Source organism: Eublepharis macularius, chromosome 8, assembly GCF_028583425.1.
Source record: "Eublepharis macularius isolate TG4126 chromosome 8, MPM_Emac_v1.0, whole genome shotgun sequence".
NCBI lineage: Eukaryota > Metazoa > Chordata > Lepidosauria > Squamata > Eublepharidae > Eublepharis > Eublepharis macularius.
Window position 1 is genome coordinate 14,236,719 of NC_072797.1, and position 18,512 is coordinate 14,255,230.

The 18,512-nt window shown below is 44.1% G+C and overlaps 1 protein-coding gene across 2 annotated transcripts in view; it reads right to left on the bottom strand.

Moving 5' to 3' along the window:
• Window positions 1-18,512, bottom strand: part of MYO5B (myosin VB) — a 374,307-nt gene that overhangs the window by 172,447 nt on the left and 183,348 nt on the right. For both annotated transcript variants that reach the window (XM_054986803.1, XM_054986802.1), the window contains exons 5-6: window positions 13,878-14,034; window positions 3,312-3,455 (exon numbers count right to left, since the gene is read on the bottom strand). In XM_054986803.1, coding sequence (XP_054842778.1) covers window positions 3,312-3,455; window positions 13,878-14,034 — 301 coding nt within the window. The remainder of the gene's footprint in view (window positions 1-3,311; window positions 3,456-13,877; window positions 14,035-18,512) is intronic.

Below are 18,512 nucleotides of genomic sequence, written 5' to 3' on the forward strand. Positions count from 1 at the left end.
AAGAACTACACACTTAACTCTAATACAATAATAACAAATACAATAATAACAAATGATCCTGTCTAATGATTTAAGTATTACAAGTTACTCAACCCATTCAGGCTTACACTTTTGGCAAGACGTGATGAGGAACCTCTTCCCAAGCGCTGGCCAGGCGCCCTTAGCCTTCTTTCATAGGAGATGCTAAGAATGGATTTTCTTCTCTAACATGCTGTTTGGGTTTGAGGTGGGTATTCTTTAACTTGATAATCTGACACATGGCATGATAAGCATCTTTAGCTTGAATTTAAGGGTTACGAAGTTTGATGGCGGGCAGATTTTAAACACCTGCTTCTGACAAGCCACAATCCTCTAGAGGTTGCACTATCCCAGAACACTCTTGGGATTTCTTGTGAGAAGTTGCTGAGCCATTAAAACCTCCCTGGACGAGGAACACCAGCAGGACGAAGGTTTTTAGCCACATCTGAACTGGCTTCGACAGGCTTTGTGACCCACCCTGAGCCCACTTGTGGGGAGGGCAAGCTAAAAGTTGAATGAATGAATGAATGAATGATATGGTAAACATGGCACCTTAATACCTTCTGAACAATGGAGATTGTCATTTTCTCTCCATAGAAAATTATAGTCTCAGTAGACATCTGGTAAAGCGTGGCTTCAGCCACACTAGAAAATAATATTTGTGGCCAAGCAACTAAGGAAAACATCCCCCCCAGAGCACAGCAGCTAATACTCCACATGAACACATGAATCTACCTTTTACCTTTTACTTAACCAGACCAGTGGTCCATATTCAGACTTGGAACGATTCTAAAGGGTCTCAGGTAGAGGTCTGTCCAATGACCTGCTATTTGATGCCTTTAATGGGCAATGCTGGAGATTGAACCTGGGACCTTCTGCATGCCGAGCAGATGCTCAGCCACTGAGCCACAGCCCCTCCCTTCCCCATTACTTGACCGGAGAGTCTCAAAAGCGCAAGGCAATACAGGGGTGGGAAAGGAAGAGAGACCCCAGCTGACAGTAACAGGAAGTTCAGGGCAGCATCAGCACTCTTACCCAATCAGAAGCCACAAAGCTGCCTATGGAGGAATTGGGGGAGGGGCTTAAGATAGGAGGTGGAGCTTGGCTTACTATAGATTTTACTGTTATGTACTGTTTGTTGCTCTAAGTATGATCCTTCTGGGTAGTTCCTATGTTGGTTAATATGCCAGGCTTAGAATTGTTTAAACTCTGTTTCTGCATCTCTTCCACTCTGTTTTGGATTTCTGCTGGTTTTAAATCTTTGCAAAATTTGCATTTATGTACCTGATCACATTGTTTATTGACATGTCTTTGAAACTGACGGCACTAACTCACACTGTGTAATCCGCCTTGAGTCTCAATGTAAAAGACAGGCTATAAATAATGTAAATAAATGAGTTTGCCTAATTTAGTGTTTACTAACCGTTTTCTCTTAAGGGACCAGGGTGTATACAAACTGTGGACCCAAGAGAATCCATAGAGCTGATATCCATCTAATGGAGTACAGCCTCTTGGTATATACCCTGCTGCAAAGTTATTTTCCAAAAGCATGAAAAAGTGAATATCTGAGAACCAAACATGTTGGAAAACATGACACTGACAAAGGAAATATAAAATAATAGAAACTTTACAAGCACGTTCGGAAAACAGCTTTCATCTTAACCAACACACACAAAAAAATGTCTTTCTGGCTATAATTCTTAGCTGCAGTGTCTTATATGGGATGTGCCAATTATTTAAATATCCACAGTTAAAAAACAGTTGCAGTTCAATGTTTGAGAGTGATGGTAACTGCTATCAAGGCAAAACTTTCAGTCCTGCAGTCTACAATGCCAAACATCAAAGGTTTTTAATAAGTACCCAAGAATTCTCAAGGGGTTTTTGAAGCTTTAAACTTGAGCTACTGCAAAACTTCTGATGTATAAGAAGAGAGCTGGCAATACAACATGGAAAACTATCAAGCCGGCAAGTAATTAATATAATCTTTTAGAAATACATGAAAATATACAACATCTTAAATATTAAGAGAAAGCAAATTTCCAGCATAAAGCATAAAGGTAGGTAATCAAATAGCAGATTTTTGACCTCTTAAACATGTGAGAATCCCCTTCCCAAACCTGGAAAAAATGCCAGAAGTCTTTAAAAAAAAAAGTGTTTCTGTCTATAATTGGTTTTTCTTTAACATGAATCCTAGCTACAGGGCTGAGTTATTACATGTTTGTTTTATGTTCCAATTACAAAATGAAGTGAATAAATATATACACTTTAGCAATCCAATAGTAATAAATCAATCAATAAATCAACTTTAACAAAAGAGATAGAGAGTTCTCCCAATGCCCTGGCTTCATTACTACCAAGGGAGGACCAGCGAGTGCACACTACCTTACAATGTGCAAAGTTTACGACAAAACGACATTTTACAGCACTGGCAACACAAACAAGCAGTCCTGTATTGAATACCCATGTTAAATAGAATTACTTTCTCCTGTGTCTTGATGTGATGTCCTTTTCCCGTTCCCCCAATATCACTGGCTGTGTACGTGTGTGTGCGTATGTGTGTTATATGCTGTCATGTCGTGTCCAACCCATGGCGACCCTATGAATAACAGACCTCCAAAATGTCCTATCCTTAACAGACTTGCTCAGATCCTGCAAACTGGAGGACGTGGCTTCTTTTATTGAGTCAAGCCATCTCGTTTTAGGTCTTCCTCTTTTCCTACTACCTTCCAGTTTTCCAAGCATTATTGACTTTTCCAGAGAATCTTGTCTTCTCATGATGTGACCAAAGTACAATAGCCTCAGTTTTGTCATTTTAGCTTCTAGGGAGAATTCAGGCTTGATTTGATCTAATGCCTACTTAGAGCCAAGCTACAAGTGACGCCTGACACAGGTTGGACACTTGTCAGCTTCCCTCAAGTTTTGATGGGAAATGTAGGCATCCTGGTTTTGCAGCTGTAATGGAGAGCCAAGCTGTAAAACCAGGATGCCTACATTTCCCATCAAAACTTGAGGGAAGCTGACAAGTGTCCAACCTGTGTAAGGCGTCACTTGTAGCTTGGCTCTTAGTTGTCTTTTGGCCATCCATGGTATCTGCAAAAATCTCCTCCAGCACGACACTTTGAATGAATCACTGGCTAATGCTTGCAAAACGGGGAATGCTGTGACATAAGTATACAAGGTACATAATAATATACATTTCGTAGGACTTGGCACTGAGCTTCGGTTTTCAGCAGCAAGCTCAGCCCTTAATAAAATGGGAGAGGGGAGCAAATGAACCAAAAAATCAAATTAACCTGGAATACAACTCTTGATTTCTCCAGCAGATACGTCCTCATGTTGGCACCGATGATATGATATCTTTTATCAAAGCCGATCTGAATATATTTCCCAAAGCGACTACTGTTGTCGTTTCTTGTTGTTTTAGCATTGCCAATCGACTGCATGAAAAGGAATAAAATATTAGAAACAAAGACTCCTTTTGCAAAAAACGTGCATTATCTTTGAAGTATATTTATCTTGCAGATGCTTATAAATAAATAAAAACAGTTACATATTGGGGGTGGGGGGAGTCAAGCACGGATTTAGAGAAAAACAATTCCTAGTAAATGGCAGGTTGGTTACCAAATATAATGTACAGTAAACTGTATGATACATAAAATCTCTATAAACATACTAGTCCTCAGGGCTTTTTTCTGGGAAAAGAGGTGGTGGAACTCAGTGGGTTGCCAGCACAGGGGGCACTCTTGGTGGGAGGTGGTGCTCCTGGTACCACATGTGTGCGCACAAAGTGTACACATGCTCCCAGGGCCAATGACGTCACTTTGGATCAGCTGGAACAAGGGGGGAGGTTTTAAAAGTTTAAATCACCCTCAGCGAAAATGATCACCAGGCTGGTGGCCCCGCCCCCTGATCTCCAGGCAGAGATCAGGGAAGCAGGGCCACCAGCCATGTGACCATTTTCAAGAGGTTCTGGAACTCCATTCCTCCATGTTCCAGCTGTCTGTCTGGAGATCAGGGGGTGGGGCCACCAGCCAGGTGACCATTTTCAAGAGGTTCCGGAACTCCATTCCTCCATGTTCCAGCTGTCTGTCTGGAGGTCAGGGGGTGGGGCCACCAGCCAGGTGACCAGCTGAAAAAAAGCCCTGCTAGTCCCTTCATCTCAAGCTCCAACCTGTGAAATAGGAACAGCAGCAATCTACTTCACATGTTTGTTTTTGAGAGCCAACAAAATGACAGCGGCAAGGTACTTCATAAATTAAAAGTGTTGATACATGTACTTTTGACGAGCATTACCGAGCATTTTCTCCGACAGTTTTATCGATTTGCTGCTCAGAGCTCTTACCGGTTCTTGGATGGAGTTAGCAAAATACTGAAAAATTAAAGGCACGCCAGTGTTGACATTTTGCTGTCTTCGTTTTCCTACTGTCTCCCTCATTCCTTTATTCGCTTGTTGTGTTTATCTGTGAGCTTCACAGCTCAGCAAGAATGTGGTTTCTCTACTCCTTGTCCAATGCTCTAGCCACCACACCATCGCACAGGTGTAGTGGATGGCCCTCTTACTATGGACAAGCTACTGTAAGCAGTCGACCCTGGCCTCTTGCCATGTTTTAATACAGCCTGTGATATAAAATCACAGAGCCCTTGAATTAATTCAGTTTGATCTGCATCAGAGACATTCCAGCCAGATGGACAAAGCAATTACCGAGTCTTGCCCGGGAGAATGAGAATACAGTTGCAAATGCAAAGTGGTCAGGTGTGATTGTTCCTCCCTCCCCCAAGCTGTGGACATGCAGTTGTTGACAACCAAGGTTTCCAATGGGTCACCCCCATACATTCCAATCACCCCTCATTTACAACCCATCCTCCAGTCGATGGATCATCAATCAGCATTGATAAATTTCTTCCTGGCGCCAACTCCAGGAACATTAAGAATCCATTGCTTCCTTTTCCAACAACAGGAAAACCCAATCTTTTCCTTTTGTCGCACCCTGGTAGCAACAATCAAAAGTGCTAAAACCTTTGTCATTCTCAGGAACTAACGGTTATGGCCTTTTGTCTCAATGGCCAAGAGGGCTCCTCAGTCAGGACACAATTTGCCCTATAAGAACCAGAGCTTTGCCCCACTCAAATTGTACACATTCATCCAGTGTAGTTCCCTCACAGTCTCCCTCTCTGAGCCCTCTTCCGTGGCTGAAGACACAGGACATTTGAAGCTCTCTTTGTCCATGGACTGCTCTAGTCTCCTGGATAGGTAAATATGCCCCCCTTCACTCTATTCCAACCTCTGGCTAATTTCCTAGGACTCTGTGTGTTTGTGCCAACAGTTTATTACTTTTTGTGTGCATGTATTTTTCCTTTAAATAAAGTTACTCTTTGCCTTGAAGAACACCTGTCTCGACAGTCTCCTTGGGGAGAGGACCCTGTAAACGTTGATGGAGATCTCGCTAGTCACTCCTCTTGCATAGCCTTACTCCTTACCGCTAATTCCCCTCTCTTACTCGCAAGGAATCTCATTCCAGTAACACTACAGAGAGCTGGGCTGCAGAGTAGATCTGTAAGACTACAACATCCAACAGCAAGAGAATTCAGGCTGAAGAAGTGTGTTTACACATTAGGCAAGAAGCCTCACATGTCTCCAAGCAAAAGAGAAGATAATTCTTTTTTCTCTGCTGTGGAGTATGAGGTAAGGAGATCTTACAGCAGGAACAGATCAGAAGCTCTGGGGCTACCCCGGCTCGCCTTCATGCATAACAGATGGAGCCAGATCGACTGTGTTTCTTCCGACAGGCGATGCACCATGCATCTATATAGCGCTGCCCAAAGGACATCCATTCATCCTTCTGACAGCTGAGTCTATGCAAATCTGGACCACAATGCTCTGTAAGCACACAGCCAACACATAGTTAAAAGGGATTACAAACTGCACACCACACGGCCCTCGAACTTTAGCCCGAGTGCCGGCTGGTTAACACAAATCGCGCAGAAATCAAGCAATGCTGAAAACTGCCACAAAGCGGATACCGCTACTCAGGAAAACCTAGCGTAAACCAAGGTAAGTAAAACAGTTGTCAAAGTAACAAACTGTGCCATGTATGCTTCTCCAATTAAGATCACTGAATTCTCCCCTTGAGGTTTCCTCCGGGAAGGATTCACCACCTCGCGTCTGAGTTATGGTATCTGGGTGTGCTAATTCTGTCCTTCTCATCAACGCTCCCTCAAATTAAAAAACCTGTCATTAAAAAGCAATCCCTCAGGGCTAACAGCTTCATACAACATCACACAGAATCTCAATTACTGCCATTTGGATTGGATTGCCTGAGTTAACAGAACAGGGAGGTGAGATGATTATGTGGTCGCCACAGATTGATCTTTTGGAAGAGAGAGAGAGTGCCATCAAGTCATAACTGACTTAAGGTGACCCCTGTTGGAGTTTTCATGGCAAGAAACTAACAGAGGTGGTTTGCTATTGCCTGCCTCTGCAACCCTGAATGACTTTATTTGCAGTCAGAGACCATAACAATGACAATACAATCCTTATCAGTCAACCCTGGTCTTCATTGGTGGTTTCCCATTCCATTACCAAACAAGACCAACCCTACTCAGCTTCCGAGATCTGACCAGATCGGGCTTGGCTGGACAATCCAAATCTTTTGGAAACATAGTCATAAAACACAGGAGTCAGGACACAAACAACATTCAGGAGTGGAAAAGGGGAAAAGACAAAGGGCAGGTTAACAGTTCCGCTAAGATCTTCTTTGAAGGATCAGATTTATTTACGTCATTTGTTTACGTCATTTATAGTTTGCCTTTCTCACTGAGACTCAAGATGGATTACACAGTGTCAATCAGTATTGTCAATATCAAAGACATTTCAAGAATGTGTAATGAGTATATACATGGAATTTTGCAAGGAAAAAACACCCCAAAGATTTTAAGAGTGGAAATACACATTGCAAATTTCCTGGGGACACTCAAGTGCAGGATTTTTTGCGTGGTTCTCAATTCACGTGCAGGCTGTTCTTGTTTGGTGCACGTGCATGCTGCTTTCACGGGAGCTCCCTTTGTGTGATTGTATCTGCAAATGTGTCTGGAGGGTAGATCGCTACGAGAATGAGTACTGTAGGCGCCTTGGACTTGGCAATTTGCATTTCTTTAAGGTGTCAGAAAGGGTCAAGATCTGCATTTCAATGAATTGAAGTGGGAGGTGGGGGAAACTGGGATACATTTAGCAGTTGAGGAGGAACTCCTATCGAATGCGTAAAAGTATTCATGCAGAGCAAATTGAAGTGTGACTGTGTGAGCGAGTGCATGGAAAGTCTGAGGGGGAACAAGTGAAATGAGGTTCACTTGAGCATCCCTAGGCATTTAGTAACATGTATTTCCACCCCTACGGTGCAATCCTAAACAGAGTCAATCCAGTCTAAACCCATTGAAATGAATGGGCTTAGACTGGAGTAACTCTGTTTAAGGTTGCAGTGTTAATTTCCCTTCCTTAACAGGGCTGCCTCCATCTGCCATGCATGGTTCCTGTTTAGCAGTCTCGAGTCAACGGAGCTAATACTATCAGTTTTTAAAAACTTAAGATAACGAGGATAAGGACTGATGGCAGGAACTGAGTTGTTTCTTATTCTCGATGAGGCTACACTCCTCCTAAAGGGGTACATCTGTAGCTTGGGGCTAGTCCTGGATCTGGAACCTCCCACTGAATAAGCAGATGGCAGCAGCAGTCAGCCGACCCAGCCAACTGCAGCACTTTCTGGTCCAAAGAAAGATCTTGCCACTGTGGTACATGCCCTGGTAACATCTAGATTAGACTTCTGCAATGCACTCTATGCGGGGCTGCCCTTGAAGACTGTCTGGAATCTGCAGCTGGTACAGAATGCGGCGGCCAGGATACTGATGGAAGTTGGTCATAGAGACTATATCACTCTACTTTGCTTCCAGGGCCAATTCAAGGTGCTGCTATTGACCTTAAAGCCCTATATGGTATGGGGCCAGCATACCTTAAAAACTGACTGCACCCAGACATACCTACCCAATCATTACATCATCATCAAAGGTCCCACTTTGGGAGTATCTACCACCAGAGGTTAGATGGTAACCTGAAAATATGCCTTCTCAGTCATGAATTCCCTCTGCACAGAGATTAATGTTTCTCCCTTTATCACTGCCTATGGATGAAGACTTTTCTATTCCGTTTGGTGTTCGTTCGCTCATTGACCCTCATTGACCCTCCTTCCTGCGTTTGTGTCTGTATGTTCGCGTTCTGTTGAATTGTTTTCATTGTTTATGTGCATTCTAAAAATTTGTTTTAATGTTCTGACTGCTTGCTGCCTTGGGAAATCTGAACTGGGGAGAAAGGAAGCGTAATTTTTTTAAACAAATAAATAATAAAACTATTAAATGCTCAAGAAGAAATACAACTACATGTATTAATAATAATAATAACATAATAACATTCGATTTATATACCGCCCTTCAGGACAACTTAATGCCCACTCAGAGCGGTTTACAAAGTATGTCATTATTATCCCCACAACAATCACCCTGTGAGGCGGGTGGGGCTGAGAGAGCTCTGAGAGAGCTGTGACTAGCCCAGGGTCACCCAGCTGGCTTCAGGCGGAGGAGCAGGGAATCAAGCCCAACTCTCCAGATTAGAGTCCACCGCTCTTAACCACTACACCAAACCATTGCATTCTGCTGATTATATCCACAAACTGTATCATGCCTAATATGCTATGCTCATTCACAGTCAATCTACATGTTACTTCTTTTGGGAGTTCTGCATGGATCCAACCCATGCTCTGTGCAGACGCATCACCTTGGGGGTTGCCTTCTATTTTTTAAAAAGCATGCAAATAGGCTCAGAAAGCTGCTGCCAGGGAAGGGGAAGCTCCTGCCTTTCTCCCAAGTTTTTTTCTCCCCGTGCAAAAACAATGTGGAGGGGAGACATTTCCCCATTTCTGCTGCTCCACGTGGAGGTATCGTGTGCACGTGCAGCAGCGGAAAGGGGGAAACTCCTTCCCCTGCACTGTTTTTGCATGTGGGGGAGGGGGGAAGCTTGGGAGAAAGGCAGGAGCTTTCCCTCCCCTGGTGGAGGCTTTCTGAGCCCATTTGCATGCTGGGTTTTTTAACAGAAGCCAGTCCCCAAGGTGGTGCGTGTCTGCGCAGAGCACAGGTTGGCTCCGTTGAGAGCTCGTAACATGCAGACTGACTGCCAGATTTCAGTAATCTTGGTCCTACTAGTACACTGCTCACTGGATGTCTCCTCTTATCGACTGTATTGACTTACACGGTGCTTATTAGACGTCTCCTCATATGCATAATCTATTCCAAGTCTCAGCGAGAAAGGAGGACTATAAATAAAAGGGTCTCTTATGTAAATGCGTTTTAACTTTTTGCCATGGTACGCTGTTTTATGTTGCTATATACGCGGGGATGTTATGGCCTATGGCTGCAACAATAAAGCTATTGACTAATTGTAAATAAAATGGAGGGAGAGAAGGAAAGCAGGCAGGCAAGCAGGTAGGAAGGAGATACACTCCCAGAAAAAAGCGTAGATACACTCACGAGGCACAACCTCAGCTCCAATGACAGAGACAGCACATGGGGCCCAATCAACAGAAACAAGGAGGTCTTGTGCACAGCACAAGCAGACAACCAGAACCTCCAAACCATCTCAGGGTCCTGCGGATTGCATCCTCGGTTTGCGCTTTCCCTGGCTCCACGCTACATTCTGCCTCCTCCTCCTCCTCCTTCCCCACCAAGGTCCCCCTTTGAATTTTTCATCCAATGTGACAAATAGGGTTTTCTCCATCTGCTGGCGACCCCTGAACTGAATCGACACCAGCATCCTTCTCTCATGGTCCCTCCCCACATACAGGTCAGCATTTCCCCACTGAAAGCGCAGCTGCAACGGGAAGGGCTTTCATTTGTCGAAAGGTGAACTTTCCCCAGAATCATAGATCCAGAGGAGTTAGCTGAGTTAGTCTGTAGTAGCAAAATAGTAAAGAGTCCAGGAGCACCTTTAAGACCTGGGCTTTTCTTCAGCGGGAACACAGTGGAACGGGGTTCCGGAACCTCTTGAAAATGGTCACACGGCTGGTGGCCCCGCCCCCTGATCTCCAGACAGAGAGGAGTTTAGATTGCCCTCTGTGCCGCTCTGATCTCCTCTCTGTCTGGAGATCAGGGGGTAGGGCCACCAGCCATGTGACCATTTCCTCCTAGGGCGATTTAAACTTTTAAAAACTCCCCCCCTTGTTCCAGCTGACCCAAAGCGATGTCATTGGCCTTGGGAGCATGCATGCACTTTGCGCGCGTGCATGTGGTGCCAGGGGCACCACCTCCCGCCAAGAGTTGCCCCCTGTGCTGGCAACCCACTGAGTTCCACCACCTCTTTTCCCTGAAAAAAAGTCCTGTTTAAGACTAACCAACTTTATTGTAGCATAAGCTTTCGAGATCCACCGCTCTCTTTGTCAGATGCATTTGACAAAGAGAGCGGTGGCTCTCGAAAAATTATGCTACAATAAAATTGGTTAGTCTTAAAGGCGCTACTGGACTCTTTATTATTTTCCCCAGAATGCCAACTGCAGAAAGGAAAGGAAGTGGATGCTTTGCTAAAAATGCTTTTGAGGGCATCTGCAAACGATAACAATGAAAGGCAGTGAAATCTAAAGGACTAAAGACTGTCTTCGGAAAGGCATATTGATTCTGTTGAGGGACAATGCTAACGCAGTCTCGACTTCCAATGCCAGTTATTGGTGCAGGGACTGAAGAGCGTCATTAAAATAAAACGGAACCTTGTTGATGCAAAGTCAAATTTGCAGGAGAATGGCTGCAAGGTTCAAGTTACAAAAGCGAAGGCAGCATGCGCTCGGCTCCATGTTGCATTCGAAAGACCCGAAGAACAGTTTGTCTGGAACCGAATGAAGTTGGGAATTTTGAATGCAGCCACACAGCTACAATCCATTTGCAACACTGCATATTGCCTGGAAGGAATGCAGTGGCCCAGAGATGGAAGGCAAGCACCAGAAAGTCAAGAGCATGCTGAATTCATTGATCCAGAGGAATTACCAGTTTCACTTCTTGCTTCACAAGGAGAGGCAAAGAGCTATGAAGAGGACTTAACGCCAATGAGGGGTGCCCCAATTCTCACACTCTCTTCAGAAGACTGCAGTATGGCCATGTCACCCACTTCAAAATCTTTCTTTTCAGTCATGTGTACTAGAAGCTTATTTTTAAAAAATAAAAGTCCTCATGGCAAGGATAATGATCTCATCTTGTTGATTGTAAACTTCTTAATACATTCTCTTTAAAGCAGCCCACACATGGGCTTTCTCTGTGGTGGCCCCTACCCCATGGAACGGCCTGCCTGAGGAGGTCAGGAGAGTCCCTGCTCTCCTGGCTTTCCGCAAATGATGCAAAACCGAATTATTCAAAAAAGGCTTTTTACTCAGATAGAAGGGCTGTATTGTAGGGAGGGGGTCTCAGATGTTTCGCTAATGAGCTAGGAACCAAAGACTTCACCACTATGTTGCCTTGCATATTATCTGTTGCTTTGAATATGTAATCCTATATACTACCTGTGCTTCATGTTATCTAATGTCAGTCCTAGAACTGATTATGTTGTTTCAGCAGTTCTCCAACCCCGATCTTTGCTAATGCTATGTCTTTGTAAAACCCTATGATATTGTTTACGAAAATGTCCTTGACACGGTATGGAAATGTCCTTGCTACTGATTGTACTAATCGCACACTATGTAATCCGCCTTGAGTCTCAGTGAGAAAGGCGGACTATAAATGATATAAATAAAATAATAAAATAAATAAATACTGATCTGTGAAGTTTGTGGCTGGAATTTCCATTCCTTCTAAAAAAAAAAAGTCAGCAGAGCAGTACAGACAACAAAGGACACATATTGTAATGTTGCACCACAAGCGGACCTCTGAGACCTTGTCCTATGCGCGTGCCTCCTTGGTACCACCTTCAAGTTGTTCCCTGGACTATCGGGGATCATATGCTGTCTTTACAGGGAAAGGACTTCTCTGCTGGGTAAGCAATTATGTAATTTTGGCAGCTGTCCCGACTGATGTCTGCTTCATTTGTTGTGCTGATGCTATTCGCCATAAATTCAGTCCAACATCCTTTCCTTCCAGTCACTTGGGAGAGACATGCTCCATACAGCACTGGGAGGAAATGATCCTATCTCTCAGAAAAGCCAAAGCAACATCCGGATCCCAAAGAAAGTAAATGACTGAACTAATTTTTCTTCTCCAAAGTGCTGCTACTGATATAGAATAGGCATATCCAAAGGGCAAGCTGCAGGTTAAAACCAAAAAAACACACACACCTGCATCTAGCTGTGAGAACTGTACAGTTTGCAACCATCAGCAGCTGCGCTTCTGTGGCATGGTTTGCCAGAGACAAGTGGGAAACCTAACATTCACAGAATCATAGAGCTAGAAGGGATCCAAAGATCATCTAGTCTGACCCCCCCTCCCCGCACACCACAGGAAAGTCACAGATACCCCTGCATTCCCCCAGTGACCCCTGCTATGTGCCTAGAGGAAGGCAAAAACCCTCCAGGATCCCTGGGCCTATCTGCCCTGGTGGAAAATTCCTTCCTAACCCCGAAGCAGAGATCAGCATTACCCCAGGCACATAAGAAAGGAAGAAATTCTGGGTCCTAGAAGGGATTCCGGAACCCAATTCTGGCAGAGAACTAGCTGCTCCGATTGTTCCAGACCACCCAAGAAATTCTGAAGGAATTCTGAATCCCACTGTTGCACCAATATAGATAAAAGCACATGACAAATCATCAATACTAAGCAATACTATGCCATGTACTTGTATTCTAGAGGAACTTTCAAACTTTGCAGGAACAGTCTGTGTGTTTTTTCTCTGTGTTAGGTAATTCTAACAGGTGTGCTTTAATCTTTTGACAGTTCATTAAAATAGTGGGCTCTATCGAGATTAATGTTCCTCTATCAGAGATTCAACTAATAGTGATCTCTCAACTTAACTTTTTCTGACACTTCTCAGAGATTTAGTTTTGTTTTGCAAGTTTGAGTATAACGTCATTTTTTACTAATTGGAAGGTGATACAATAGAAACTATGAATATTCAATGAAGCATCAGACCAATTGTAGTTCATTTGTGCTATCATGTGAATAGACCATAGATATTTGCATATGATGATGTATAAAAATGCAAATTCCGATAGAATGGCAGAGCTCTGATGGCAGAAATTTCTTGAGAGAATTTAGGTGAGAATTTATCTTTACCTATGCATTTCATAGAAACTTTGATCATGTTAAACTTGGAATTTATTAGGAAATGTTAGCAAACTTATTTCTTATTGCCTTTCTGTGTTCTGTTTTTAGAGGATTTATATTAATAACCATTTATATTTTAATTACTTGCTTCATTAAAAAACTAGGGTGTACTTTCAATAAAGTGAAATAAACTCTACACAGGTGTCTGTGTGTTTGATAAAGAGTTGCAAAGCAATATTGAACCCTATATAAAATAAATGTACTGAAAAACAGGTGGTTCAAAGAACTTAGCTGTTTGACAGCTCTGAAGACTAATTGCTGAAAGCTTTCCAAGAGAAAAGACACATCTTTCTTTTGGTTAAGTAGAAGCTTAGTTTCAGACATGGGCAAAAACTCGTTATACCAATCTAGTGGGTCATTCTCTCCACTTTCCGTTCTTCCTAATGTGGCAAACTGGATTGGCTTTTTAAAATTTCTATACATTTTGCGCTACAGTCCAATGGCCCAAGGCCTGCTCATCTGTGAATTAGTGCCAGACTGCCCTAAGCAAAAAGGTTTTTGTCCCAGTAAAACTTCACCCTTACCTCCATGATGGGACTGGATGCCAAGACCTTCTCTTCAATATTGGTTTCACTGGAGGAACCTCCAACAGATGCAAAGAAGCGCATCGCGTATTTGGCAGAGACTGTTTTCCCAGCGCCGGACTCTCCGCTAACAATTATGGACTGGTTTTTTTCATCCCTGTTGAGATGAAGAATACGGCAGATGTTAAAATAATCTCTTAATGTTCCTTTGTTCCCCCTTGCCCACTTTAACGGTTCGTTTGCTTTAGCGATATCTACTGACTCCCTTGATGCTTCTGGAATGGATATTCGTCAATTTGGGCAAGTGCAGAATTGGTATTCAGTATCCCAACCACCTCTGCATCCACTTGTTTCCAAGTTCGATTTACTGTTGTTTTGGCAGTCAGCCACTCCAATGCTGCGCTTTAAACCAGCAAAACTGTCATAAAAATGAATTCCTCATTTACAACCATTATGGAATATCATCTTTACACAGACTGAATGGGTTTTAAAAATATTTGCTCTGATCTACTCAGCCAAATGGGAAAATGCCACAGCGTTATAGATAACCGTGTAGCCTCTGCTACTGACTAGAAGCTTAATCTTCCTTATTAAAAGCAAGTATTGAGTTTTCCTATGCGGGGCGGAAAGCCAATTATTCCGAATGTCCTGATAAACGGAGGAGCTTAGCAAGCGCTGACCTAAAGCCTCCGTGACCTTTTCACCGCAGAAACACAGTTAGGTATTTGTGCACGGTGGTTTCCCAACACTTCTGCTTCCGTTTGCAAATACAAAGCAACGGAATCTTATTCAGCACATCTTATTCAAGAGGCAATTTTCCAGAGTGTGAAAGAGTTTGCAGAGCAGCAGCAGCAACACACCTTGAAATGACGTAATCGTGCCATGTACTTTTGCACATACATCTTTGCCACTCGGTTTTTGAGACTCAGTCTTGTCATATTCCAACTGGATTAAAGGCATTTGCAGAGAACCCACAGCAATGAATAGCAGAGCTGTGTCATATTGGCATTGCAGAATGGCAATCTTGACCAATGAAATAAAGTTACTTCAGGCCCCTCACCTTCCAGTCTTTGGCACATTTCCCCCCATGCTTGCAGCCATTATTTACCCAATCCGTTGCCGTTTTAAAATCTGAAACCACCAATCAGTTCGCTAATGAATACGATGATCTCATAGCACCATACAGCCAATTAGGGTGCCAGAGAGCAAACAAAGCTTTCCCACTGGCCAACACTCTTTTGGTATGATGCTGCAAGACTGTCATCCTGCCCTAGGGTTGCCAGGTCCTTATTGTCCCCTAACGGGAGCCTGAGAGCCTGGCATTTACCCTTCCCCTGGCTTCCGATTTGTCACTTACAGGAAGTGATGTCATCACATAGGTCAAAGGGTGGCCTGGGAGCGCTCCCGCGCTCACCAAAGGGCTGAATGGCCCCCCTGTGGGCCCAATTCAGCATGAAACGGGCCCTTTGCGCAGTGCAAGAGTGTGCTGCGGCAGGACGTGGGAGCCGCCGCACCATCCAGGGGTGCACCGTGCCACTGAGGTGGCGCCCTGAGGGGTGCAAGGGGGCGAGGGGAGGAGGTGGGAGCAGGGGATCCCCTGCCCCCAGCGGGGCAATCGCAAGCCTATCCTGACCCCAGTCAACCTTTGGCTAGTTAACGAGGCCCTTCCTGGGGCCGAATACAAATCGGCTTTGCATTCCAATGCACATTCTATCAAAAGTAATGCCGAATCAGAAGCAGCCCATCCACACTGCTACATTTTCAATGGAATCTAAATGCACATTAGGCACCAACTTGTCATCTATGCATGACTGGATCAGGGCAGGAAAACATCCACCCGGTTATCTATCTATCTATCTATCTATCTATCTATCTATCTATCTATCTATCTATCTATCTATCTATCTATCTATCTATCTATCTATCTATCTATCTATCTATCTATCTATCTATCTATCTATCTATCTATCTATCTATCTATCTGACATATACCCTGCACTTCCTGTGTGTGGGATCAGGGCGGCTTCCAATATTCCCAATAAAAATAGAATAAAACTTTAAAAGCATTTAATCCAGATAACACAATAAAAAGATTCAGGCGCCACTGATCAGACCAGGCTACCATAAAACCACTACAAGCCACGGGCACCGCCACGGTGTAAATCCAGGGCAGCTGCAGAGGGAGGGCAAGGTGGTCAGAAAGGGGGGCACGGAGCTGGCCTCTAATCAAAGCCCCTAATCAAAGCCCTGGAAGGTTTTTCCAAAACCTACCAGCTTGAAAACCGTTTCACACCTTTCTTTCAATAAATAAATAAATAAATAAGCACATTGCTAGAATATGGGTCCTATTTCAGCTGGGGTGGGAGTCATTTCCAAAAGTTTATAAGAAATGAGGAACTTTTATGCTGTCCTTTGGCTCATGATACAGTACGGATGCCAGCCTCCAGGTGGTGGCTGGAGATCTCCCGGAATCACAACGGGTCTCCAGGTGACAGAGATCAGTTCCCCTGGAGAAAACGGCTGTCTTGGAAGGCGGACTCTATGTCATTATAGCCAGCTGAAGTCCCTCTCCCTTCCAAACCCCGCCCTCTCCAGGCTTCACCCCCCAAATCTCCAGGAATTTCCCAACCAGGAGCTGGCAACCCTATGTTACAGAGGGGGTCATCCTATAGAGATAGCAAGCTCAGGATATGAGCATCTCAGCCTTCTGCTCTACTGATACAACCCTTTTGATCCATGGGTTGCTACTCTCAGGGAACTGCCTTCCTTCTGCCTTCTCCCTCGCTTGCACTCACATTCTCTCTTTCTTGCTACCGTACAAGATGCAGGTCTTGCTTCCCGCATCTGCCAACATCCTAGCTTAGAGAGATTAGACTAGATTCCAGGGCATTTTTTCTGGGAAAGGAGGTGGTGGAACTCAGTGGGTTGCCCTCGGAGAAAATGGTCACATGGCTGGTGGCCCCGCCCCCTGATCTCCAGACAGAGGGGAGTTGAGATTGCCCTCTGCGTCCCTCTGTCTGGAGATCAGGGGGCGGGGCCACCAGCCACGTGACCATTTTCAAGAGGTTCCAGAACTCCGTTCCCCCGCGTTCCCCCTGAAAAAAAGCCCTGCTAGATTCTATCTCTCCTCTTCCCCAGCCTGAGTGGAGTTCCTAAATAAAAGCACTCTTACTTTCTTTACTTTGCTCTGTGCAAGTTTATTGCCTCATCAGCACACCTTCACCCACCTATCTGCGCTGACTAAGCTGCTATGCTTACAAAGGAACCTGTCCTTTTTAGGCTAATGCCTCGTGTAGAAGTCCAAAACATTTTCTACGGTAAATGGGCCCTCCCATTTCCTCTCCTAGCATCTTTTAGCGGCCCAGTGTATAAAAGAGGCTCCAAACTCCTGTGACACAGTCCCGACCAGTTTCTGTCTTCAAATGTGATGCCAAGATCCTCAAGGGAAAATTGTAAAAAAACTCCAAAGGAATTATGTTTTAGATTGTTTCCAGCGTCACAACGGAGCCCTGGCCTCAGTTTTTAAGCACCGTCTATTTTTAAAAGGGAAAATCAATCTAATCCCTCAGCCTAATATACCTCACACGGTTTTTGAAAGAGGAGAGGACATTGTGGGCCATTTTGGGTCCTAATTGGGAAGAAAGGTGGAGTATCAATGAGGTAAATTAATAATAAAATACTTATGAGGATAGACTGGTGCGTGTGTGTTTGAGGCTTCACTGCCTTAATATATCCTTAGCCCTCCCAGTGATTAGCAGAAATATACACAAAGGAAACAAAACTTCATAAAAATATATTTAATTGGCTTTCTTGCACGTCTACCACATATGGTAAAATGTACCTTTGTGTTGTTCACATTTCCAGCATGAATCTTTATATATTTTGGCCAATTTCTCCAGAGACAAACACCAATAGCACATCGTCTTACAAAAGATCTCTTTAAGACTTGCACTTAATGTAAATTTCAACCCTTTTAACCACATATTTCCCAGTGTTCCATTTGTATGTTATATCCATTTTTTTAGCACATTCTGGGAGCGATCCTAAGCAGGCATACTCAGAAGTAAGTCCCATGTTATTATATGGGGCTTACTCCCAGGAAAGTGTCTTTAGGATTTCACTCTTGATCACAGATTCTTTCACTTGCTCTTCCTCTGTCTCAAATTTCAACAAAAATTTTTACATTTTGGCAATAACATATTCTATTTAAATGAATCATTGGAAGACCCAGGGTTCATTTCGAGGGGGAACGCACAGGAATGCAGTTCCGGCAGTTCCCCAAAGAGGTCACATGTCAGGTAGCCCTGCCCACCTGACTCTCGGCCATTTTGGGCTTGTTTCAGCCTGGATTGGGGCCGAAACGGTCTGGATCGGGCCTCTGACGGGTGGTGGATAACTCTCCCGCTCATCAGCGGCTCGATCCTGACCATTTTGGGCCCCTTTTCAGTCCCTTTTTGCCATTTTGGGCCCAATTTCGGCCCTGAATGGCCAGGATTGGTTCCAAAACAGCCGGAATAGGTGATATCAGGGGTGTGTGACATATGCAAATCAGTTATACTAATGACACACTTCTGGCGATGGCAAGAGGCGTGACATATGCTAATGAGTTATGCTAATGAGTCCCTCCAGCCCTTT